Here is a 19245-nt window from a genome sequence, read left to right as displayed (position 1 = left end):
CAAGATAGTGGTGTGATCTTTTGGGTATGATTGTGTTTGTTTTGGTCATTTCAGATATCAACAGCGTTTCTCAGAAATCATTTCCTGCACCTTTAAGTTGAAGAAATTTTGACAGAAATATATTACTACTGTAAATTCTTGTCAAAGTATGAATTAATAATACATTTATTAAATCATAACTTTTTAAAGGAATATTCACACCATTTCTCTTCCATGTTTTAATTTTAATAGTAAATCTGTTACATTTTCATTTGAGTACATTTTAAAAGTTAATGTTTCATGCCTTCATGTGATTACCACCATTTTTGATAAAACATTTGTATTAAATAATCCAGATTTTTTTTTTAAAACAGACAACACAGAATTTCTAAAAATGCATACAAACAGTATATACAGAGTTCCACAGGGCCCTATTATTGTAAAAAAAAAAAAAAAAAACTAATAATAATAAAGTTGTTGTAATGATTTCAATTAATTAGACATGCTTTAAGATTTCTACAATTTAATTTAACCATTAAAACAGAGTCCAGAATAATTAATACAAGGAGCAAAAAAGAATAACTTTTTTTTTTAACAGAAGTTCCAATGGCATCTGAAAGTATAAATTGCTCTAATCATGCGCTCAATCACTGCCATAATTATGAGCGAATCCTTGTATTTTGCCGGAACAACACTCAGAACTATGTCTTGTCAGGACTGTCATCAGAAGAATCTGTCTACAGTAGAGCTGCAAACACTAAAGTAACTGAACAATGTTGTTGTGTTGTGTGTCTATTTTTTGTAAATATATTTTATTGAAATAAAGTAATTCTAACAACATTTGTAAAAATACAATAAATCTTAAAACTTAAACCTATAAAAGTTACCAAATGTTCATATAATAATCCCTGATCGTATTATAGTCCTATTTAAGATGTTCATCATTGTCCCGAACACTAACCTTTCTTTACTGATTAAGATGAGGGTCAGTTTGGAGGACACACGTAACTGATATTTTTAGTGCACTTCACCAAACCCACACAACAAAAGAATCAAAGAATCAGGTGAAACTCAGTAAACCTTGAGATTATTACTTGTGACATTAGAACAAAAAAATAGACATGAGCACATATGTGTAAAACTAAATTAAACAGCACTCCCTTAAAAAAATTCTGATTTCATTAAACATTTTCATATTATTATTATTATTATTATTATAAATTATCATTTTAATTAAATATTGACTAACTTTCAAAACTTTATGGTTTATTTCTGCTATTGTAGGCTCATTTAGTAAATGTAAGTAATTAATTTGGACAAACTCAAACTGAGTGCTGGTCGTGTTTCTTCAGAAACAGAGCCACAAAAAAAAAAAAAAAAAAATGCTGTGCACAACTCCACGAGAAACAGGGTCTTATGCACTCATCGTCAGACTAATTTTAACAAGACATAAGGAAAATATCCTGAAAGACTTAATTATCTTATATTCATATTTAAAAGAAAGATAAACATTCTTCATTCAGACCCTAACAAACACATACAGTATATGTCATATTAAGTTTCAGTTGAACATAGGAAAAAATCCAGAAAAGTTATTACTAATAGTAATTGATTTAATAATTGCATTTGATTATTTCATGATAATTGTTAGTAGTCTCTAATACAGAGATGCTTATAAGTTTGATGTCATCGGGTTATATTTTTAAGATACATCAAAGTGCTTTAAAGTCTAGTGTTTTTTTTTTTTCTCCACTCACATTTGAATATTCTTTACTCTGTAATGGCTGTGCTGTATGATCTGTGTTGTTTTGATAGTTGTCTCCCTCTTCATACACTTTAAAATCTTAAACCTTGTTAATACTTTTTTATTAAGTTATACTTTATCACATTATGAGTTGCTACAGTCTGTTTTATTGGTATTTGTCTCCCTCTTCATATCCTTTACATTCTTCCACTCTTCACTTTTCCATACATGATACAGATTTAACTTCATATCACCTGATTCAATGACTTTACTTTTAAAGGAGTGTCTTAAAAAACTAATTAAATTAATTCTTTTTTTCTTTAGAAGTCTTTAGGTTATTTTTTTAGAAACCAGAGGCATAAGAAAATAAACCTCCGTGAAAGACTTACAAAATCTTAGGATACATTTTATGAACTTATGATATTTTAAAGAAAGATAAACATTCTTAATTTGGCTGCGAACAAACAAACCAACTGTGATCATTTATATTACAGTACTTTATATAATATTATCCAGCTCTGGACATGAACATGATTATTTTCTTTGTCTCCACAGAATTCATGAACCTGGTTCCAGTATTGCGAGAAAATCTGCTGCTCAGTTTCTGCTGAATCTGACTGTTGAAGCTTCAAAGTGTGTTACAACTACAGGAGAGATTTACATTGAGCTGTTAGCATCAGTGTGCAGCTACAGATCATTTCTCTGTTATTATGATGATGATGATGATGAGTATATCAGAGAACATTGTGATTTCCTGCTGGATATGTACTCACATGTGAAGGACTATGAGACTCAAACAGGCAAGAGTGTTCTTCCAGCATTACAGCCAATTTATCAGTCAGCTCCTGCAGTCTGGATCATAGATCTCTCAGAGAGAAAGAGCTCCATCCTCCTAGAAGTGCTGAAACTCCAAACAGAGAAGAAACCAGTAGAGCTGAGAGACTGGACAGATGAAGAGAGTGAAGTGAAGGGATTCCTGCAGTGTCTGCCCTACATCTCACAGCTGAGGTGAGACTTTCTGTGTTTGTTTCTCTGTGCTTCTTGTTTGTTCTGTGAACAGTGTGATTGTGTTCATCTGTTTTCAGCACACACTGATGTGATGTAACACACAGGACACAACAGATCTACTGTCATGATAGTCAGAACACAAACACACTGTAGAAACTCTCTGTATGACAGTTAATATTAACTTAATTAACTTAATATTAACTAATTCAGTGGCTTAGATCATTTTAAAAGAAGGTCTCAAATAAATGATTTAGATTATTTGTTAATTTTATTTCACATTTTAAGTTTCAATTGATTTTTTAGAAAACAAAAATTTAAAAAATGACTTTACTGTATTATGTGGAATGTCACCGAATTTGAATGAATATTTTATTGAAAATGAATGTAAAAATATAACCAATAATATAAAAATATAGCCAATAATAATAGGATAATATACAAATATTACGAGAAAAGGACGAACAGTTAATGGTCTTACAAGACTGTAAGATGGATAAACATGTTTTTATATTTCATATTATGGACTTGATGTAACATTTATTCATGATAAACTTTATTTGAATGCTGACGATCGCATGTAATACAGCCCCGTAGCCAAGGCCTGTGGTTAATATAATAATTTATTAATGTAATAATTTCTATCATAAATAATATAATCATTTATTAATTCAAAATAAAACATTAATGAATCCATCTCTGATAATCCTGGGTTGCTATGGTCACACAGGTTTGTTTACACATTAAACTCGTGGCCACATAACAACTTGAGGCCACGATATATCAAGTTCCCACGAGTTATTATATCATGGACAGAACAAAACTAAGTGAACCGACCATGTCTCCTTAGGGGCACCGTAGTTCATCCCTGTCCTGAACGCTAACCTTTCTTTACTGATTAAGATGACGTAACAATCTGATATTTTTAGTGCACTTCACCAAACCTACACAACAAAAGAATCAAAGAATCAGGTGAAACCCAGTAAACCTTGAGATTATTACATGTGACATTAGAACAAAAGAACATTAGATATGAGCATATATATATAAATAAATTAAACAATAGTCCCTTAAAACTTTATTCTGATTTCGTTAACCATTTTCATATCATTTTTATGAATTATCATTTTCATTAAATATTAACTTTAACTGTAATTAAAAATTATTATTTCTGCTATTGTAGGCTCATTTATTAAATGTAAGCAATTCGGACAAGCTCAGACTGAGTGCTGGTCATGTTTCTTCAGAAACAGAGCCACAAACAAAGTTACAAAAAATGCTGTGCACAGCTCCACGAGAAACGGGGTCTTGAGCACTCAACATCAGACTAATTATAACAAGACACAAGGAAAATAACCTCAGTGAAAGACTTATTTATCTTGTGTTTATATTTAAAAGAAAGATAAACATTCTTCATTCAGACCCTAACAAACATGTACAGTATATGTCATATTATGCCCTGCGCATTACACATCTCCACAGAATTCATGATTGTGTTCATATATTTCTATTGTAGCAGTGTTAACACGTGTAGTTATAATTAAGTTACAGTACAGTGGGTTTTTGCAAAGTCAAGCTACAATCTTCATCTCTCTGTTCATGTAAACATCACACAATACATAATCGAATATTATTAAAAATACATCGCACATTACCTCTGTCTTTCAGAGCATGTGCACAATGATGAGGTCGACTGTTAAATGATTAACATGAATACATATCAGAATAAAGAAAAACTGCAATCACAGTATCTAGTTTGGTTAGTTGAACTTCAGAAAAAAGTATGTGACAAATTAAAAAGTGAATAATTGTTTTAGTCTGTTTAGTCTGACTAACATCACACATGTAAAGTGCACGTGAATGTGACACAGAACACAATAGTTGACTTTAATGGAGCTGTATATTAAGTGTTCACTGTCATGATAGTCAGCACACAAACACAATGTCTGAACAGAACAGAAACTGTCTGACCCAGATTCACCTTCATATCAACTGAATATGTGCCAGTTACATGTATTTTAAATTAGAATTTTAAGGAAATTATTTAAATTACACTTTAATAAGTTTAGATTTCACACTTTACACTTTACTATTTATTCACTTTAGGATTATATTTAAAACACAGCATTCTACACAGTCAGCAACTAGAACTAAAATACAAAGTGCAATTGAATCTTTTCAAATGATTCCATCAGCTCTCATATGTATTTTATATTTAAATGATTTAATTTGTCACCTGCAGTATTATTGTTCATACTGTACATTGAACATTGAAGTGATAATTATTTGTGTCTCCACAGGTTTGACTCGATGAGTGAACCTACTATAAAGTTTCTACTGAAACTGATTGTTTCAGCATCAGAGATCGATACAAATCAAGGAGAAAATTACACTGAACTATTAACATCTGTGTGCAGCTACACATCTTTCCCTTTTAATGAGGATTATTTAGATGATTTAGATATTCAGACTGATCAGTGTGATTTTCTGCTGGATCTGTGGTCACATGTGAAGGACTATGAGACTCAAACAGGCAGCAGTGTCCTTCCAGCATTACAGCCAATTTATCAGTCAGCTCCTGCAGTCTGGAGCATAGATCTCTCAGAGAGAAAGAGCTCCATCCTCCTAGAAGTGCTGAAACTCCAAACAGAGAAGAAACCAGTAGAGCTGATAGACTGCACAGATGAAGAGAGTGAAGTGAAGGGATTCCTGCAGTGTCTGCCCTACATCTCACAACTGAGGTGAGAGTCTCATGGGAAAACATTACTCTGGATTTGATTTGATTCCATATTTCTAGCTCAGTTAGAAGCATTGGCTAAACTTTTGTGACGTGAAGGGATTCCTTCAAGGTCTGCCCTACATCTCACAGCTGACGTCTGATAAATACTGCCTTTTATTTGACTATTGTGACATTGTGCTTTTTCCACCACATACTGTAACATTAGCTTTACACTGTGCAAATATTTAGACTTAAGATAAAACAATATGCTTGAATATTACTAGGGCAGGATATTGTATATTGTTTAATTATTATATGTTTGTCCTGCAGGAATGCCGATCGGTTCATCCCATCTCTGTGTAAAGTGTTTGGGTCCAGAGTGAAGGCAGATCAGGTCACTCCTCTACTTCAGGCTTTGGACTTCACTGTCACACTGAGTGGAAAATTACCCAGCAGCACCTGCAGATCTGTGGGGAGAGTTCTGGGTCTTTCACTCTCAAAACTAAACCTGACTCTAAAGCCACAAGCCATTTCTGTCAGAGGAACCAGACTGCTCTTCAGACACATCAAACACCTGCAGAAGCTGAGGTCTGAGATATATCATCTGCACTCAAACTGTTTACATCATAACTGTTTTTGATTAACACATCCTGGAATCTGATGTGAATGTTTCTTGTGACCTTTGATTTTGTTTTTGACAGTCTGGAAGACAAAATGTTAGTGAAGATGGTCAGAGTGCTGAGGTCATGTCCTGTTTTACTGAACACAGAGGAGCTTTCACTGATCACTAAAGACTCAAAGCAGAGTCTCTCTCATATCCTGAGCAGATTGACGTCTCTCCTGAGACTGCTGTCTGTCCAGTGTTTGGATCTTACTGAGTGTAAATCTGAATCTCTGTCTCTCACAACACTGTTCTGTGTCCAGGATCCTCTGTCTATCAGGTCTGTGTTCAGCTCTGTGTTTTGGTTCATGTTTTGTCACTAAATCAAATGTTTCACAAGACCTGTTCTGTCTGTGTGTTCAGGTTCTCTAAAGAAACTCTTCAGCAGCTGGTTTCAGTGGTGTATGAAGCACAGGATGATGAACTGACACGCTCTTTCCTGAAGAAGGTGTCTAAGGATCTGACTTTCTGTTCACTGACCTGGGAAGTGATTCATTACCTGCTGCAACATCAAGCTCTGAATTTAAAGCTGGACTTCAGGAAGATTAAAATCACTTGTGAAATCAGACAACTGTTACCCTGGTTGGGCACAATTCAGCTGAAAAGGTAATAATCAATTTAAATTTAAAAGTAATTTAATCTAATTAGTTCTATTTAGCTCAGCTTCAAGCAAAGTAAGATATGTGATTAACATGAATTCAAGAGATGTTCCCTATTAAACCTACAATATAAATTACACACTGTCATACCTCACATGTGAATTTTGAAAAAGAAAATTGCATTAAAACATAGTTGCTGTAATGGTTCATGAAACTGATCTTATTCTCCACAGGTTGAGCCCCAGCTTTACTCTGTCCATCATTATGGAGATTTATGAAACTCGTTTTCCTCAGTATGTGTCCATTCTGATGAGTTCTGTGAAGAATGACATCAACCTGAATGGCCGAGTGTTGGACTCTGTTCACTGCGCTGCTCTGCGCTTCACTCTGCAGCACTGCAACACTGTCAAACTCAATCTGCTCTGGACCTCCATACCAGCGGAGGAGCTAGAGAGCTTTCTGCCTTTACTCAGCAGAGTCACACAACTCAGGTTTACTGATAGAACAGCACTCATATCACATTAAACATGACTGTTCTGTTGTGTGTGTCTGTTAACAGTATCTGTGTGTGTGTTAGTGTTGACAGGCTGCTGTTGCTGAAGCTGCTTCATTGCTGCAGTTCCTCTGATCTCCAGCAGGAGGCAGCAGATGTTCTTCTCTCTGCTCTTCACCACAGACTGGACTTCTCCTGCTGCTCTGCTCTGGATTTAACAGACACACAGGAGAACCAGGAGCATTTGAAACTAACGGAAAAAGTCTGTAGAATAATCTCGTCTGTGCTTCAGAAAACTCCAAGCATTGTGAAGTTGATCTTACAGGACTGTGAGCTCTCTAATACAGCCCTGAAACAACTTTGGCCAATCCTGCCTCAAGTCCAGCTGAAGTAAGACACCTGACAGATCCATTTCATTTCTAATATTACATAGTGCATTAATTTATCTCCATATGAAATCCCTGTATATTATTCTCACGTTCATGTTTATCGTTGTGTTCTTCTTCCTCTCGTCAGTTGTAGTAAAGCTCTGCTGCTGCAGTTTCTGGCTTGTATTAGTAAAGATGGATCTCAGAGAGGCTCTTTGAGGAGGGCTGAGGCTCTTTCACAGGCTTTTGGAGGAGAGATGGACCTCAGTCACACTCAGATGGACCCGAGAGCTTGTGAACAGCTGGCACTGTTTCTGGAATATTCTGAAGGACTGACAGAACTGGATCTCAGTCACTGCAAACTCACTGATCTCTGCGTGGAGCCGCTGCTGCCACATCTGCACAAAACCCAGACTCTGGAGTGAGTTACACAGACACGTCAGGAATAGAGAGAAAAAACACAGTATTCATACTTGTTTGCCTCATGTTTCTGTTGAAACTTTTAATCTCACTTCTTCTTACAGCCTGAGTCACAATAATATCACAGATGAATCAGCAAAGAGGATCCACAGTATCGTCTGCACTCACAGCAATCTTCAGACTGTACGGTAAGTGTGTGTGCGTGCGTGCGTGTGTGTGTGTGTGTGTGTGTGATCTGTGTGAGCTGTGTTTTATTAGTGTAGGTCTTTTAACCCTCTATGAAATTTACTTTTAGTGACTAACTAAACAAAGGATAAATAATTTGCATTTTATGTTAATAAAATCATATGGTTCTGTTTAATTCAATCCAAGTCTCAAATTTTGTAATCCAGAATAGTTTCATTACAATAATGTAAAAAATTATAATAAATACAGTTAAGTCTGTGTATCTAAAATGCATATTTAAAATGACATTTCAAATTTAAATGACAGTGGTTAATTGTAGAATACATGTTTTGCAGAGCTTTACTTTACACTTGGATGACTGAACAAATTTGATATTACTCATCCTCATTTTTAAGAGATGTAGATGAACTGAAACACATCAGTTGATTTGTATATCATGTTGTGGTCAATTTTGTGTTTGCAGACTCTTCGGAAACAAAATCAGTGAAAGAAAGCAATTCACCAGAGACAAGCGATTTGAAATATGGTGAAGATCCTGGACCAGAACCTTAATGATTTAACATTAGGAGGGTGTTTAGTATAAGGCTTGACTCATGATGAAACAAACTTTGAAGCACTAAACAGTGTTCTGTGTAGAAGTTTATTTTTATGATTAATTACAAATAATAGCTTTATATTTGAACCAGATTTATTTAAATGAAATGTTTATTACAAAGCTATGATGTTGTATATTTTGCATTGTGTTAGGCAAGACTTATGTTGTGGATATGTAGCACTACTAGGTTTTGATCTGTTTTCACTGGCTACCGTTCACCGCTCACATTATGTTCAAGACTTTGGATGCTGACTGGAACAAATATTTCTGTTTCATATTGTTATAGACAATGTTTAGAGCTTCTAGACGATCTTTAATACTTTATATTGTTAGCACTGCATTGATCTTCAGGATAAATATATTTGTTATACTCCTGAATTTTAATTTTCCTTGGTTAAAAGCATCACCTAAATGAATGAATACTCCAGTAGTCAGCCTCTTTTAAAACATGTAATCGAGCTGTAAGAAAGAAGTGGATTTTATTATTATTATGGTTAAGATTTTCATACTGTCTTTTTATCTCTTTATATTTTATTTTTCTCGAAGCCTTTTGCATTTATAAGGTTTTCATGATTACACTATGTTTTGAAGCAATTTTACATAGCCTTTAACCGTTACTAATTCTACAAGTGTAATTTTGAGAAAGACAACTATTATTATTCAATAAAACACAGTTTCATATTTACCAGTTCTTCGTCTCCTGCTTTCTTCTCCTCAGCCTTGCTCCTTTTGGACTTGTAGAAAAACTAATATAACAAGGTGTTGACTTACAAAAAAATGCAATGCGGATCAAACCTGGTTTCAAAGACCGAGTCAATTTTAAATTATTTTTTTATAAGATGTCATGATGTTCCCCAGTGTTTACCCTTAAAGATGACATATTATGCCCCTTTTTACATCATGTAATATAAGTCTCTGGTGCCCCTAGAATGTATCTGTGAAGTTATCGGCTCAAAATACTCTTTTTATACATTTATTATATAATTTTGAAAACGCCTATTGATGTTCTTTAAATGCAAATGAGCTATTGCTCCCCGCCCCCTTTTCAAGAATAGAGCTACTAAAACATGTTTTGGTTCTGACATTATTATCATGTTTATCACGCTGAAATTATGCGTTTTAAACCATATTTTTAAACCCTCTGATATAGGGTTTTCTGAGTGCACACATCTGAAGCACATGGACAGAAAGCGGCTGTCACAGCATGCGAGTAGTAAACTAAGTTATCAATCAAACACAAGTCTATGTTAAAAACACGAGTTATGTATGTGAAGGTTTTAGATCTGTGTGGCAGCAATATTCAGAAAATAAATCATTAAATCCACTGCTCCCTTGTTTCCTCTGAGGCTGGTACACAGGATTGATCCCATTGCCATGTCACCACCAAGGGAGGGAAATCAGACTCGCTCGTTTTCTCAGACGCTCGACAAAATAAAGTTACCGTGTTAACCCTTTTCACGTTTCTTTGGTTGGTATATGCACCGGGGACCTGATTATAGCAATCAAAACCTGGTTTATGTGATGTTGTCCTTAAACTATGTATGTGCAGTATATGGATATGGAACACACTGTTCTTCGTGGCTCGTTGGTCTAGGGGTATGATTCTCGCTTAGGGTGCGAGAGGTCCCGGGTTCAAATCCCGGACGAGCCCAACGTGGTTTTTCTTCTTCTCGTTCTTTACAATATGGTGGATTAATAAACACAAAAATGTTTTACAACCATACTGATTTATTGAAATGTTGGATTTAATGAAGTAAAAAAATCGACTTCTGTCATATTACTTTACCATGAATCGGTGTGCACAGTGATAGCTTTTACTTAACGGCTCCAAAGCCAGTTGTAATCAACGGCCTGTATCCCACCAAAGCGGTGGTATGATTATGCTGACAAAATACGTGTTGACAAAAACTGCTTAATCATGACCCTGACGTGATTTGAACACGTAACTTTCTGATCTGGAGTCAGACGCGCTACCGTTGCGCCACGAGGTCTCAACAAGCTAGTTAACAGAATAACGCCGTCTTATAAACAAGTACTGTGAAATATGTTGTTAAGCGAAAAGTTGATTCAGAGAACCGTAGTTTTAATGAAGAATGGACTGATAAGTACGTATTCATAGTTCCTACTGTTAGAAATGCTGTACCTGTGTGCCTCATTTGCATTTTTTTTTTCATTAGATTTATAAATGAATAAATATGGAACGGACCCGAATATTCGAATAATCGTTCGGTGGGTTGGTTTTCGATTTGAAATTTTGACATTTCTTGTATTTCAAATGAATATGTGCTGGAGATTGAGGCAAACGGAGCCCACGGCAAAATACTTCCTCAAAACCACAGTACGGAACAAGGCAGATAGACGGTGGGCCGAGAGTCCGTATCTGCTTTACTTTTCGAAATTGATGATCCCCGTGGAGGGAGAACCTGGTTTTGTAAAGTTGGGACGGTTGTGTTATTCTCAACTATACGAAAAGTGTTGCCACTCCCATTTATTGCACATTTTCCCCGAAATCATAATGCATGATCCGTAAATATGCAGGCAAACGCGGTTGCCTACTATATTAGTTGAGCCAATAGCGCGGCAAAATACTGACCCAGGATAATTACTATCCAATCAGATGTAGCTTATTTAGAACAGCTGTTACACGAATGATTTAGCTATCAGACACGAGCACCAGCAGCGCATTGATCGTCAAGGACATTCTTTGTGTGTCTAAATTTCTCCCAACTTATGTCTGTGAAGGGAATGGTGGTCCACCACTTCCCTCAAATATATGCATACAGCACTTCATGTTTTTTCATTTCATCCAAGTAAACATGGGCGGGAAAAAAAGTATTGTCTGTCTCATTTTTTCATGACGCTGTTTCCAAGCAATACCATTATGTCAAATGTGTTAAATCAGAAGGTTGTATTTATTAAAGATTACAAAGAAATGACAGGATATCGTATGACAAAAGGTGGTTACATAAAATAAAAACAGTATACATGTATAAAGTAACCTCTACATTATAATTTTGTGTCAAACTGAATATGTAGCAAAATTAGGTAAAATAGTTATAATCTTAAATACACTTTCCACGCACGCTATTGGCTGAAGGCAACAAATACGTCATGCAGGTCGGACCCAGCACGTAGCTGCTTGCTCTATTCGCCTGGAAAATTACCTGGAGAAAATTACCGATATTATAGTAATGGGCAAAGTGTTTGAGTGGCAACAATTTTTATTTGCTTTGTTGAAAAGCGTAGCGGTTACATATAAAAAACTGGGTTATCCCTCGCCACAGATCGTTTGAAAACACGAAATCTCCCCTCGGCCCACCGTCTAAGAGCAGCATGCGCGAGTCTGGTTCTATAGAGTCTAACTTTAGCACTCACTAGTCTAAATCTATTCTTAAAAATGGGAATCTACAGAACAAAACAAACAATGGCCCGTACGGGGATCGAACCCGCGACCTTGGCGTTATTAGCACCACGCTCTAACCAACTGAGCTAACCGGCCGTAGAGGACTATTCAGAAAATGTCATTTCAAAAACTTACATTACTCACATTTGCTTAATTTCAAAATTACCAATCACGTTGTCGTATAAATATTAACACTATTTATCTTAATTGGTAACAAAACAGCTAAAGGTTTTTTTCTGCAAACTGATGAATATAATAGAAAATGTTAGTAACCCAGCCATAAACGCCTTTAATAATTATCTATATTTAAATTGAGGCAGTACTATATGTCACTCCAGCAGATGTTGAGTTGTAAATCAAGTCTCAAATGTGAGGTAGACGAATTCATTTTTAATGCACTTACACAGCTGTGATTTTTTCCCCCGCCAGGTGTCAGTAAAGCCACTCGCCTGAACTATTTCTTAGCACAATGCTTATTTATTAGAAAGCTTAAATGTTTTTGTTGTTGTTGTTTTTATTTTCAAGTTGACTTGAACCTGAGGTTCAGTGCAATTATAATTGTTTACAGATTAGAGTATATTAAAATCTTCTCTTTTGGTTTATTGCACAACCTAATGTCAAATTTTTGACTTATCTCCATTGAACAATATTAAAATTTCCTTATAATACAGTGATAAGTTTTATAATGTCACCCAGCATATTTTTACTAGCTGTGACACTTGCTTATTGTCTCTATATGAAATCAAATCAATCATATCTTTCCATCTAAAATAGTTTTGTGTATAAACTTCTCTGCTTATCTGAATTTACCAAAGTGGATTATACTCACATGACCTGCAAAGTTGACTAGATATGTATATGTACCTATCACTTTCATTTTTATCTGCAAGAGAGCATGTTGTTTAAGCAAAACCCTAGGAACTTTTATTTTAGTTCTATAAAATATCATTTTCTAAAGTTTTTGAAAGAAGTGATTTCCAATACACAGTAAGTGAAAGTACACTGTAAGTCACCTGGTCTCAGTCACATGCTCTCGTTTCAAGACCTCACTATCCTGAACGCTCCTCTGGTAATATTTGAACTGCTCATGTTTTTGAGAGTAAAAGATGTCTGTGAAGAGCTGGAAATGAGGAAGTGGCCTGGTGTTGTCTGTTCTGCAGCTGCAAAGCCTGAGGAAACAACTTGTGTGAAACTACCAAGAAATCGGTCTGTAATCTGCTGTTAATTTCAACATCACATTCTCGGTCAAATCTTCATATTCATTTACCAGAATATTCAGACACATATAGTAACTATACTAAAGCTTTTGAAATAATTTAGCCATCACAAAGTGCCTGGTACCCTTTACATCATTCATAGAATTCCTTATGAATAAAGTAAAGTTTTACCCCACATTTTTTCACCTCACTGAATATCAATACGTCACATTATAGATATTAAAAAAAGTTATATCAAAACTTAAACTGAGCAGAAATGAAGATATCTTACAGAAAGCAGGTATTTGTAATTTATTAGACGAGTTGAGACGGGGATGACAAACTCTCAACATTCAATATTTATTTTCATTAACAATAAATTATCTTTTTACAAAATGAAATGGAACAATTATTTGGCAACAACTCTGTACACGAGAGGTTTTCATATGAACATGCACACAAATATAAAAACACCTACTTCAGACGAGCAGCAAGACTCGTCTCTCATGAAGATTACATTCTCTCTTTGGAAAGATTGTTAAACCACATCTAACCATATGCAACATAATAAAGTGACAAAAGCATTTATTTCTAGGTAAATAGATGTTTTTGACCTAGCTAGCTATATGACATGTAAGCAACAACAAAATGTACTGCTAATGTTACAACTTCTCTAATTTTAAATAAGGTCCTGTTCACACATGATCTCTTAATAATAATTTACCAGTAAAGACTGTAAGTGTGTGAAATGGGCAATTGATAATATCTAAATACGTGTCCTCCAAATGTAATAAAATAGAATTTGTGAGTGATGAAAAATTCTTAGCAATTAGAGATTAAACAAACCTGTTTATGTATATTTTATATAGGGCTATAACATGCATCTATAGTGGCTACACAGTGGTATTGAAGATGATTAATGGTGCATAATCTTAAGAGACAATTTACAAATAATGCATTCAGATTTGTTAAACTCACAATGCACTGAATCTCCACACAATAGTGTCCTTACTATTACAACCAATGTGTCAAGAAACTGCAGTCTTAATATAAATTATATATAATTTTAATAATGTATTAATGTCGATATTCAAGATTTGAGTGTTTGCAAAATCAGTTTGTTAGTTTGTATGTAATCTTAAACGATCTTGGGATTTCGTCTGGGCTACAAAATGACTAGAAATAGCCCTGAATAAGCCACATCACTGAGCATTTTTACTTTGAGTATAAGTTACCATGTTGCATCTGGTTAGGACACAGTTGTTGGACTGGTTTAACAACATTACTCTCTTGTGTGTAGTGTTTTGTGTAGGAAAACATTGTTTAATGTTCATGCAGCACGTGCAAAAAGACGCCTCAGTGTCCTTCATCTGCAGTTTTTACCTTCATGTTCCCAAAAAAGACAAAAAAATGCATTAAAAATGCCAGATCTGTACATTAGATCAACTTTGTTCTTTATCTCGCTCTTATTTTCGTTTTGTCCTTCAAGTGGATGGGAGGAGAATGAGCTCCCCAGGGTACAGTACATCCTCATTGTCCTCCGAGGTTAGTCTAAAAACACAAACCTGTATTGTCAGTAAGGTGTGACCATGCACGCTAATACATTCCTTTTCCAGAGAAGCATTACAACTTTACAAAAGTCCTGACGTAGCATCTGTTTTCCTTCCTCATATCTGCCAGCTTCAGAAAAGTGCGTGGTCCTTGTTTGTGACTGCGGAAGTTGAAATCCTTCTTGCTAACATTTAGTTAGGCTTGTATGGAAGCAGCGATTCAAAAACACAAGTGCTTATAGTGCAAGAGCTGTTCCACAACCCTGTCGAGTCCTCAGTGTGACGCCGGACACGTCAATTAAACACCATTCATAAAACACTGGAGTCAGGAATTAGGAGAATGAATGGTTGTGGTGATTATGCGATGCTCTTTCTTGTTCTTAATCTACAGATCGGTCCAGGTGGGAGTATACTGGGGACTTTTGGCAGGGCGGCGTGCCCTGGCGGTGGCTCTGGCCCCCTGCACTCCTTCCTGTGCCTGCTGGATCCTCTGACACTCTTTAAGGTTCTGAGCCCGAACTTCTGCGCTCATGATCTTCTCCACCACGCGGCTGGGGAACCAGCCTCGCTCGCCGTCATGCAACCTTTCACCCAACATCCAGCCTGAGGCCGAGCAAAGAATATGATATGAAAGTTCAGAGAGAAGAAAAACAGGAAGGACATGTCACAAAAATAGTAAAACAGAACAGATGAAACGAATCAAGAATGCGAGAGACACACGTTCATGCAAATGACAACAGATGATGCAGAAATGAAAAGCCTGATAAAGCTGCATGGCTTACCGCAAGTCTTTTATTTAATGTAAAAACTGACTTATTTTTAAGGACGTCTAATGTGTGTCGATGTGTTTGTGTTCTCTTACCATCATCAGTGCACTCCAGAATGTGCAGCACATCAGCCATTTCTACAGAGAGCTCATCAGGTTCCTGGGAGGAGTACGACTGGATGCACTGAACCTGTGCAGAATCTGACATGCACCAGAAAAACAATAAATCATACTGCAAACAGATACACACCAATTCAACGAATGAAAATAAAGTACAATTTGATGTTACATTATTTATTTATTAATATTATAAATAAATAATATTATATTATTAGAAAATAAAAATGTAATATTTTATTATTATTTTTTAAATACTATTTATGATATAATTTTTTTTAATTATGATATAATTTTTATTTAAATTTATATATATATATATATATATATATATATATATATATATATATATATATATATATATATATATATATTATAATGTTTTATAAATATAATTATTATATTTACTATTAGATCATTTTCTATTGTTATAAATAAAATTAACATTATATGCTATATTATTTACTGCATAATATTAGAAAAATATTTAAATGGTTTATTATTATATTATTGATTTTACTTTAAATAAAATAAAATAAAATATTTTATATCATTTATGTCACTTATTTAGGGGGAAATAGGACAGCAAAAGATGATAAATAGAGATGGAACAGGACTGAGAAATGGGATTTTGGACCAATTACAGAGCTAAATATGATGACAGAAATAGAAACTGCCTAATTATGACAAACAGAGCTGGGATTTATCTTGTGTGATTCAGACACCAGACATAACCCATTTTTACATTTAGCAGCTTGAGCTTTTATCCAAACCAATGTGCATTCAAGCTACAGCTTTATGTTTCTTTAGAATCAAATGTGATTTATGTGATGTACCTGGTTGGCTAGTGCTGGTCGAGAGGAATCTCGTACGCCGGTTTGGAGTCAAAGCATATATCCAGCGCAGTTTATCACTTCTGTAAACATTCAGAGCACCATTAGTGCACAAAATAAATATATATACTGCAATGTCTGTGATACTTATTTAAGACTGTATTCTCACATGGTTTCTGTCTTGAGCATGTAGCTGACTTCTCTGTCCTCCTGGTTCTCCAGCAGTTTCAGCACAAACACACAGGCCAGCATCTGACCCTGATCCTCCAGGTCTTCAGTCCTCAGCATGGAGCGACTGCAGGAGTCCAGAACCTGGTACTTCTCTCCACTGAAACACACACACAGAAACACATATACAATAAAATATTCAGCAAAAACAAACATAATACCTAAAAAACATGCTCACCGGAGTGTTAGACTAATATCAGTCAGGTACATTATTATGACAATATTTAGCCATTTTGGAGCAATTTCAGCATTCATATTTCAATAATTAATATAAGCAAACCATTAACGAACAATAAAATATTTCTATATTTTTGAAAATTTTTAATACTTTAAAATAACGCTAGTGTCCACACCAGTAGATAAAATAATTCTGCTCAACATAAGCTGAAATGAAAGGCACTAATTTAACTCATGACAGAATGAAACAAAGCAAAAAAAATTGAATAATAGAATAATTAGAATAATTAAGAATAATTAATTAAAATTTATATTGTATTATTATTAATATAATTTAATGTTATAAACAATATTATTGTATTATTGTTAGACTATCTTAATATTATAATATATATATATATATATATATATATATATATATATATATATATATATATACATGTATATATATATATGTACATAATTATAATAATTGTATGTATTTTAAATATAATTAAATATTTTCATGTGATTTATTATTAAATTATTTAATGTAATAATATTATAAATGCAATTATATTATACTATTATATTTTTTATTTTACAATTTTAATGTCAACATTAATTTCTTATATTGTTCCTTTTATTATAAGCTCATGTTGCTGTTTTGTAAGGATTCTGATTGGCTGTCAATGTTTACATTGTTCATCAGCTAAAAAAAAAAAAAGATTCAATGGTATCATTCCTCTGTGTTATGCTATCTCTATCGTTATAATAACAAAGTTATTTCATTTCCACAGTTCTGTGTAATAATCTAATCTTCTGTCAGTAAATTGTAGTGTATGTAAATCAAAATGTCTCTTGATTTCCACATCGGCATTGACCAACTGATGACATCACGTGAAGTGATGATGTCACAGACCTGGAGGTGCGTTTGGTGATGAGCAGCAGGTTATTGAACAGGAACAGGTAGATGGGGTGGTAGAGTTTGCGGCTGCGCATGGTCCTGGTGCTCTTGGGTCCGGACATCTGCTGCACCTCTCCCTTCTTCAGGAGCCAGCGAGAGTGAGAGATCACCGGCACCGACTGCAAACATGCAAAGTCGGCAACATCAAAGCTCCAAAAGTATCAAAAAATGTATTATTTAAAAAACGATCACATAGCGTATGTGACATTTCGAGCATACAGGCTCTTCATCAGACAAATTAACAACACTGATGTACCAATCTTTATGGTCCTACCGCCAAGTGATCAAAGGTCACATGATCGTACAATATTACAAAGAAAAAAACATTACAAAGAAACAATTAACGTTGAATTAAATGTGAAATTTTGAAGTTGAAAGACTGAAAATTTATTTTCTTGTAAAACATACTTTTTCTTTACATTTTTATTATTAATAATTTTCCCCAGCCTATTAACATTTTTTAGGGCTTTTTTGTATTTTTTCGACACTTGACAGTAATCACTATTTAATGTCATTCTATGGAAAGAGTAAGAGGAAGAAAGTCCTACGGGTTTGGAATGATATGAATATATGACATTTTTGGGTAAACTGTTCCTTTTAGCACAGCAGAAGAGTGCATTCAGGGTTATGGCACAACATCTTTAATCGTGTAGTACCTTCGACTTGAATTCAAGTGTTTTCTCGATGCTGATCAGCTCTTCAGTGCGACTCATCTTCCTCACCACCTTCATTACACTCCTTCACAATCTGAAAGAGACAAACACACAAAAACATCTGCATTAATATCACCACATGTGGGGATTTCCCATTCACTTCTATTTTCATAAGAACTAATTATAAGTACTCTACACTAACCCACATATTCACCTTAACCTTCAAATACAACTTTTCATATTTTTAGATACAAATTAGATCATTATTAAACTCATTTTAGAACTCATTTCCTTGTGGAAACATCTCCCGCTCATCAGGTTTTATGATCTCATCACAATTAGAAAAACACACTCCCACACACAAGAACAAGTCGGACTAAATAACACTTTTAAGTTTTAATCTAACTTGGAGTATGACAAATCTTTAAAAAGTGAGCAAACTGCAGATGACCTCTGGGACATAAACATAATCAGTTTTTATTGAGAGCCACTGTCTTGATTGTGTTAATAATATATCAGAATCATAAGTTTGATAAGAAAAAAATCTTGCCTCTTCATCGAATTCATAAAATAGAAAGTGTTGTGAATTCATGTAAACAAAAAAACC

The 19245-nt window shown here is 34.6% G+C and overlaps 2 protein-coding genes and 2 non-coding genes across 5 annotated transcripts; 2 read left to right on the top strand and 2 right to left on the bottom strand.

Moving 5' to 3' along the window:
• Nucleotides 1-2459: 2459 nt before the first annotated feature.
• On the top strand, nucleotides 2460-9454 carry LOC113080893 (uncharacterized). 2 transcript variants are annotated; one of them, XM_026252941.1, is made up of 10 exons: nucleotides 2460-2731; nucleotides 5029-5469; nucleotides 5778-6035; nucleotides 6149-6388; nucleotides 6472-6714; nucleotides 6941-7198; nucleotides 7285-7590; nucleotides 7717-7989; nucleotides 8093-8176; nucleotides 8638-9454. In XM_026252941.1, the coding sequence occupies exons 1-10, from the start codon at nucleotides 2487-2489 to the stop codon at nucleotides 8702-8704; spliced, it is 2415 nt and encodes an 804-aa protein (XP_026108726.1). In that variant the 5' UTR covers nucleotides 2460-2486; the 3' UTR covers nucleotides 8705-9454. The 2 variants fall into 2 exon arrangements, with proteins under 2 accessions (XP_026108726.1, XP_026108727.1); XM_026252942.1 differs by lacking the exon at nucleotides 5029-5469.
• Nucleotides 9455-10348: 894 nt separating this feature from the next.
• Nucleotides 10349-10420, top strand: trnap-agg (transfer RNA proline (anticodon AGG)). Its single transcript has one exon. It is a non-coding gene; the product is annotated as a tRNA-Pro (tRNA).
• A 1774-nt stretch (nucleotides 10421-12194) lies between these two features.
• trnai-aau (transfer RNA isoleucine (anticodon AAU)) lies at nucleotides 12195-12268 on the bottom strand. The gene has a single exon. It is a non-coding gene; the product is annotated as a tRNA-Ile (tRNA).
• Nucleotides 12269-15258: 2990 nt separating this feature from the next.
• Nucleotides 15259-18732, bottom strand: LOC113080894 (ephexin-1-like; the record flags this gene model as incomplete). The annotated part of the gene is given in 7 exon segments (XM_026252943.1): nucleotides 15259-15521; nucleotides 15781-15885; nucleotides 16638-16717; nucleotides 16804-16962; nucleotides 17941-18104; nucleotides 18642-18707; nucleotides 18709-18732. Coding segments are annotated over 7 exon segments (816 nt in total), but the record flags the coding sequence as incomplete, so codon positions are not given.
• Between the last annotated feature and the right edge of the window lie 513 nt (nucleotides 18733-19245).

The sequence above is a fragment of the Carassius auratus genome, unplaced genomic scaffold (genome assembly GCF_003368295.1).
Source record: "Carassius auratus strain Wakin unplaced genomic scaffold, ASM336829v1 scaf_tig00032445, whole genome shotgun sequence".
In the NCBI taxonomy this organism is placed as follows: Eukaryota; Metazoa; Chordata; class Actinopteri; order Cypriniformes; family Cyprinidae; genus Carassius; species Carassius auratus.
This window is presented reverse-complemented; position numbering and strand designations above follow the sequence as displayed.

What these genes read in the sequence shown, in the direction of transcription:
- LOC113080893 (XM_026252941.1), top strand. Translation starts at nt 2,487, where the DNA reads ATGTACTCACATGTGAAGGACTATGAGACTCAAACAGGCAAGAGTGTT. An exon ending in CAGGATCCTCTGTCTATCAG is followed by an intron (nt 6,389 to 6,471) that starts GTCTGTGTTCAG and finishes CTGTGTGTTCAG; the next exon opens with GTTCTCTAAAGAAACTCTTC. An exon ending in AGCAGAGTCACACAACTCAG is followed by an intron (nt 7,199 to 7,284) that starts GTTTACTGATAG and finishes TGTGTGTGTTAG; the next exon opens with TGTTGACAGGCTGCTGTTGC.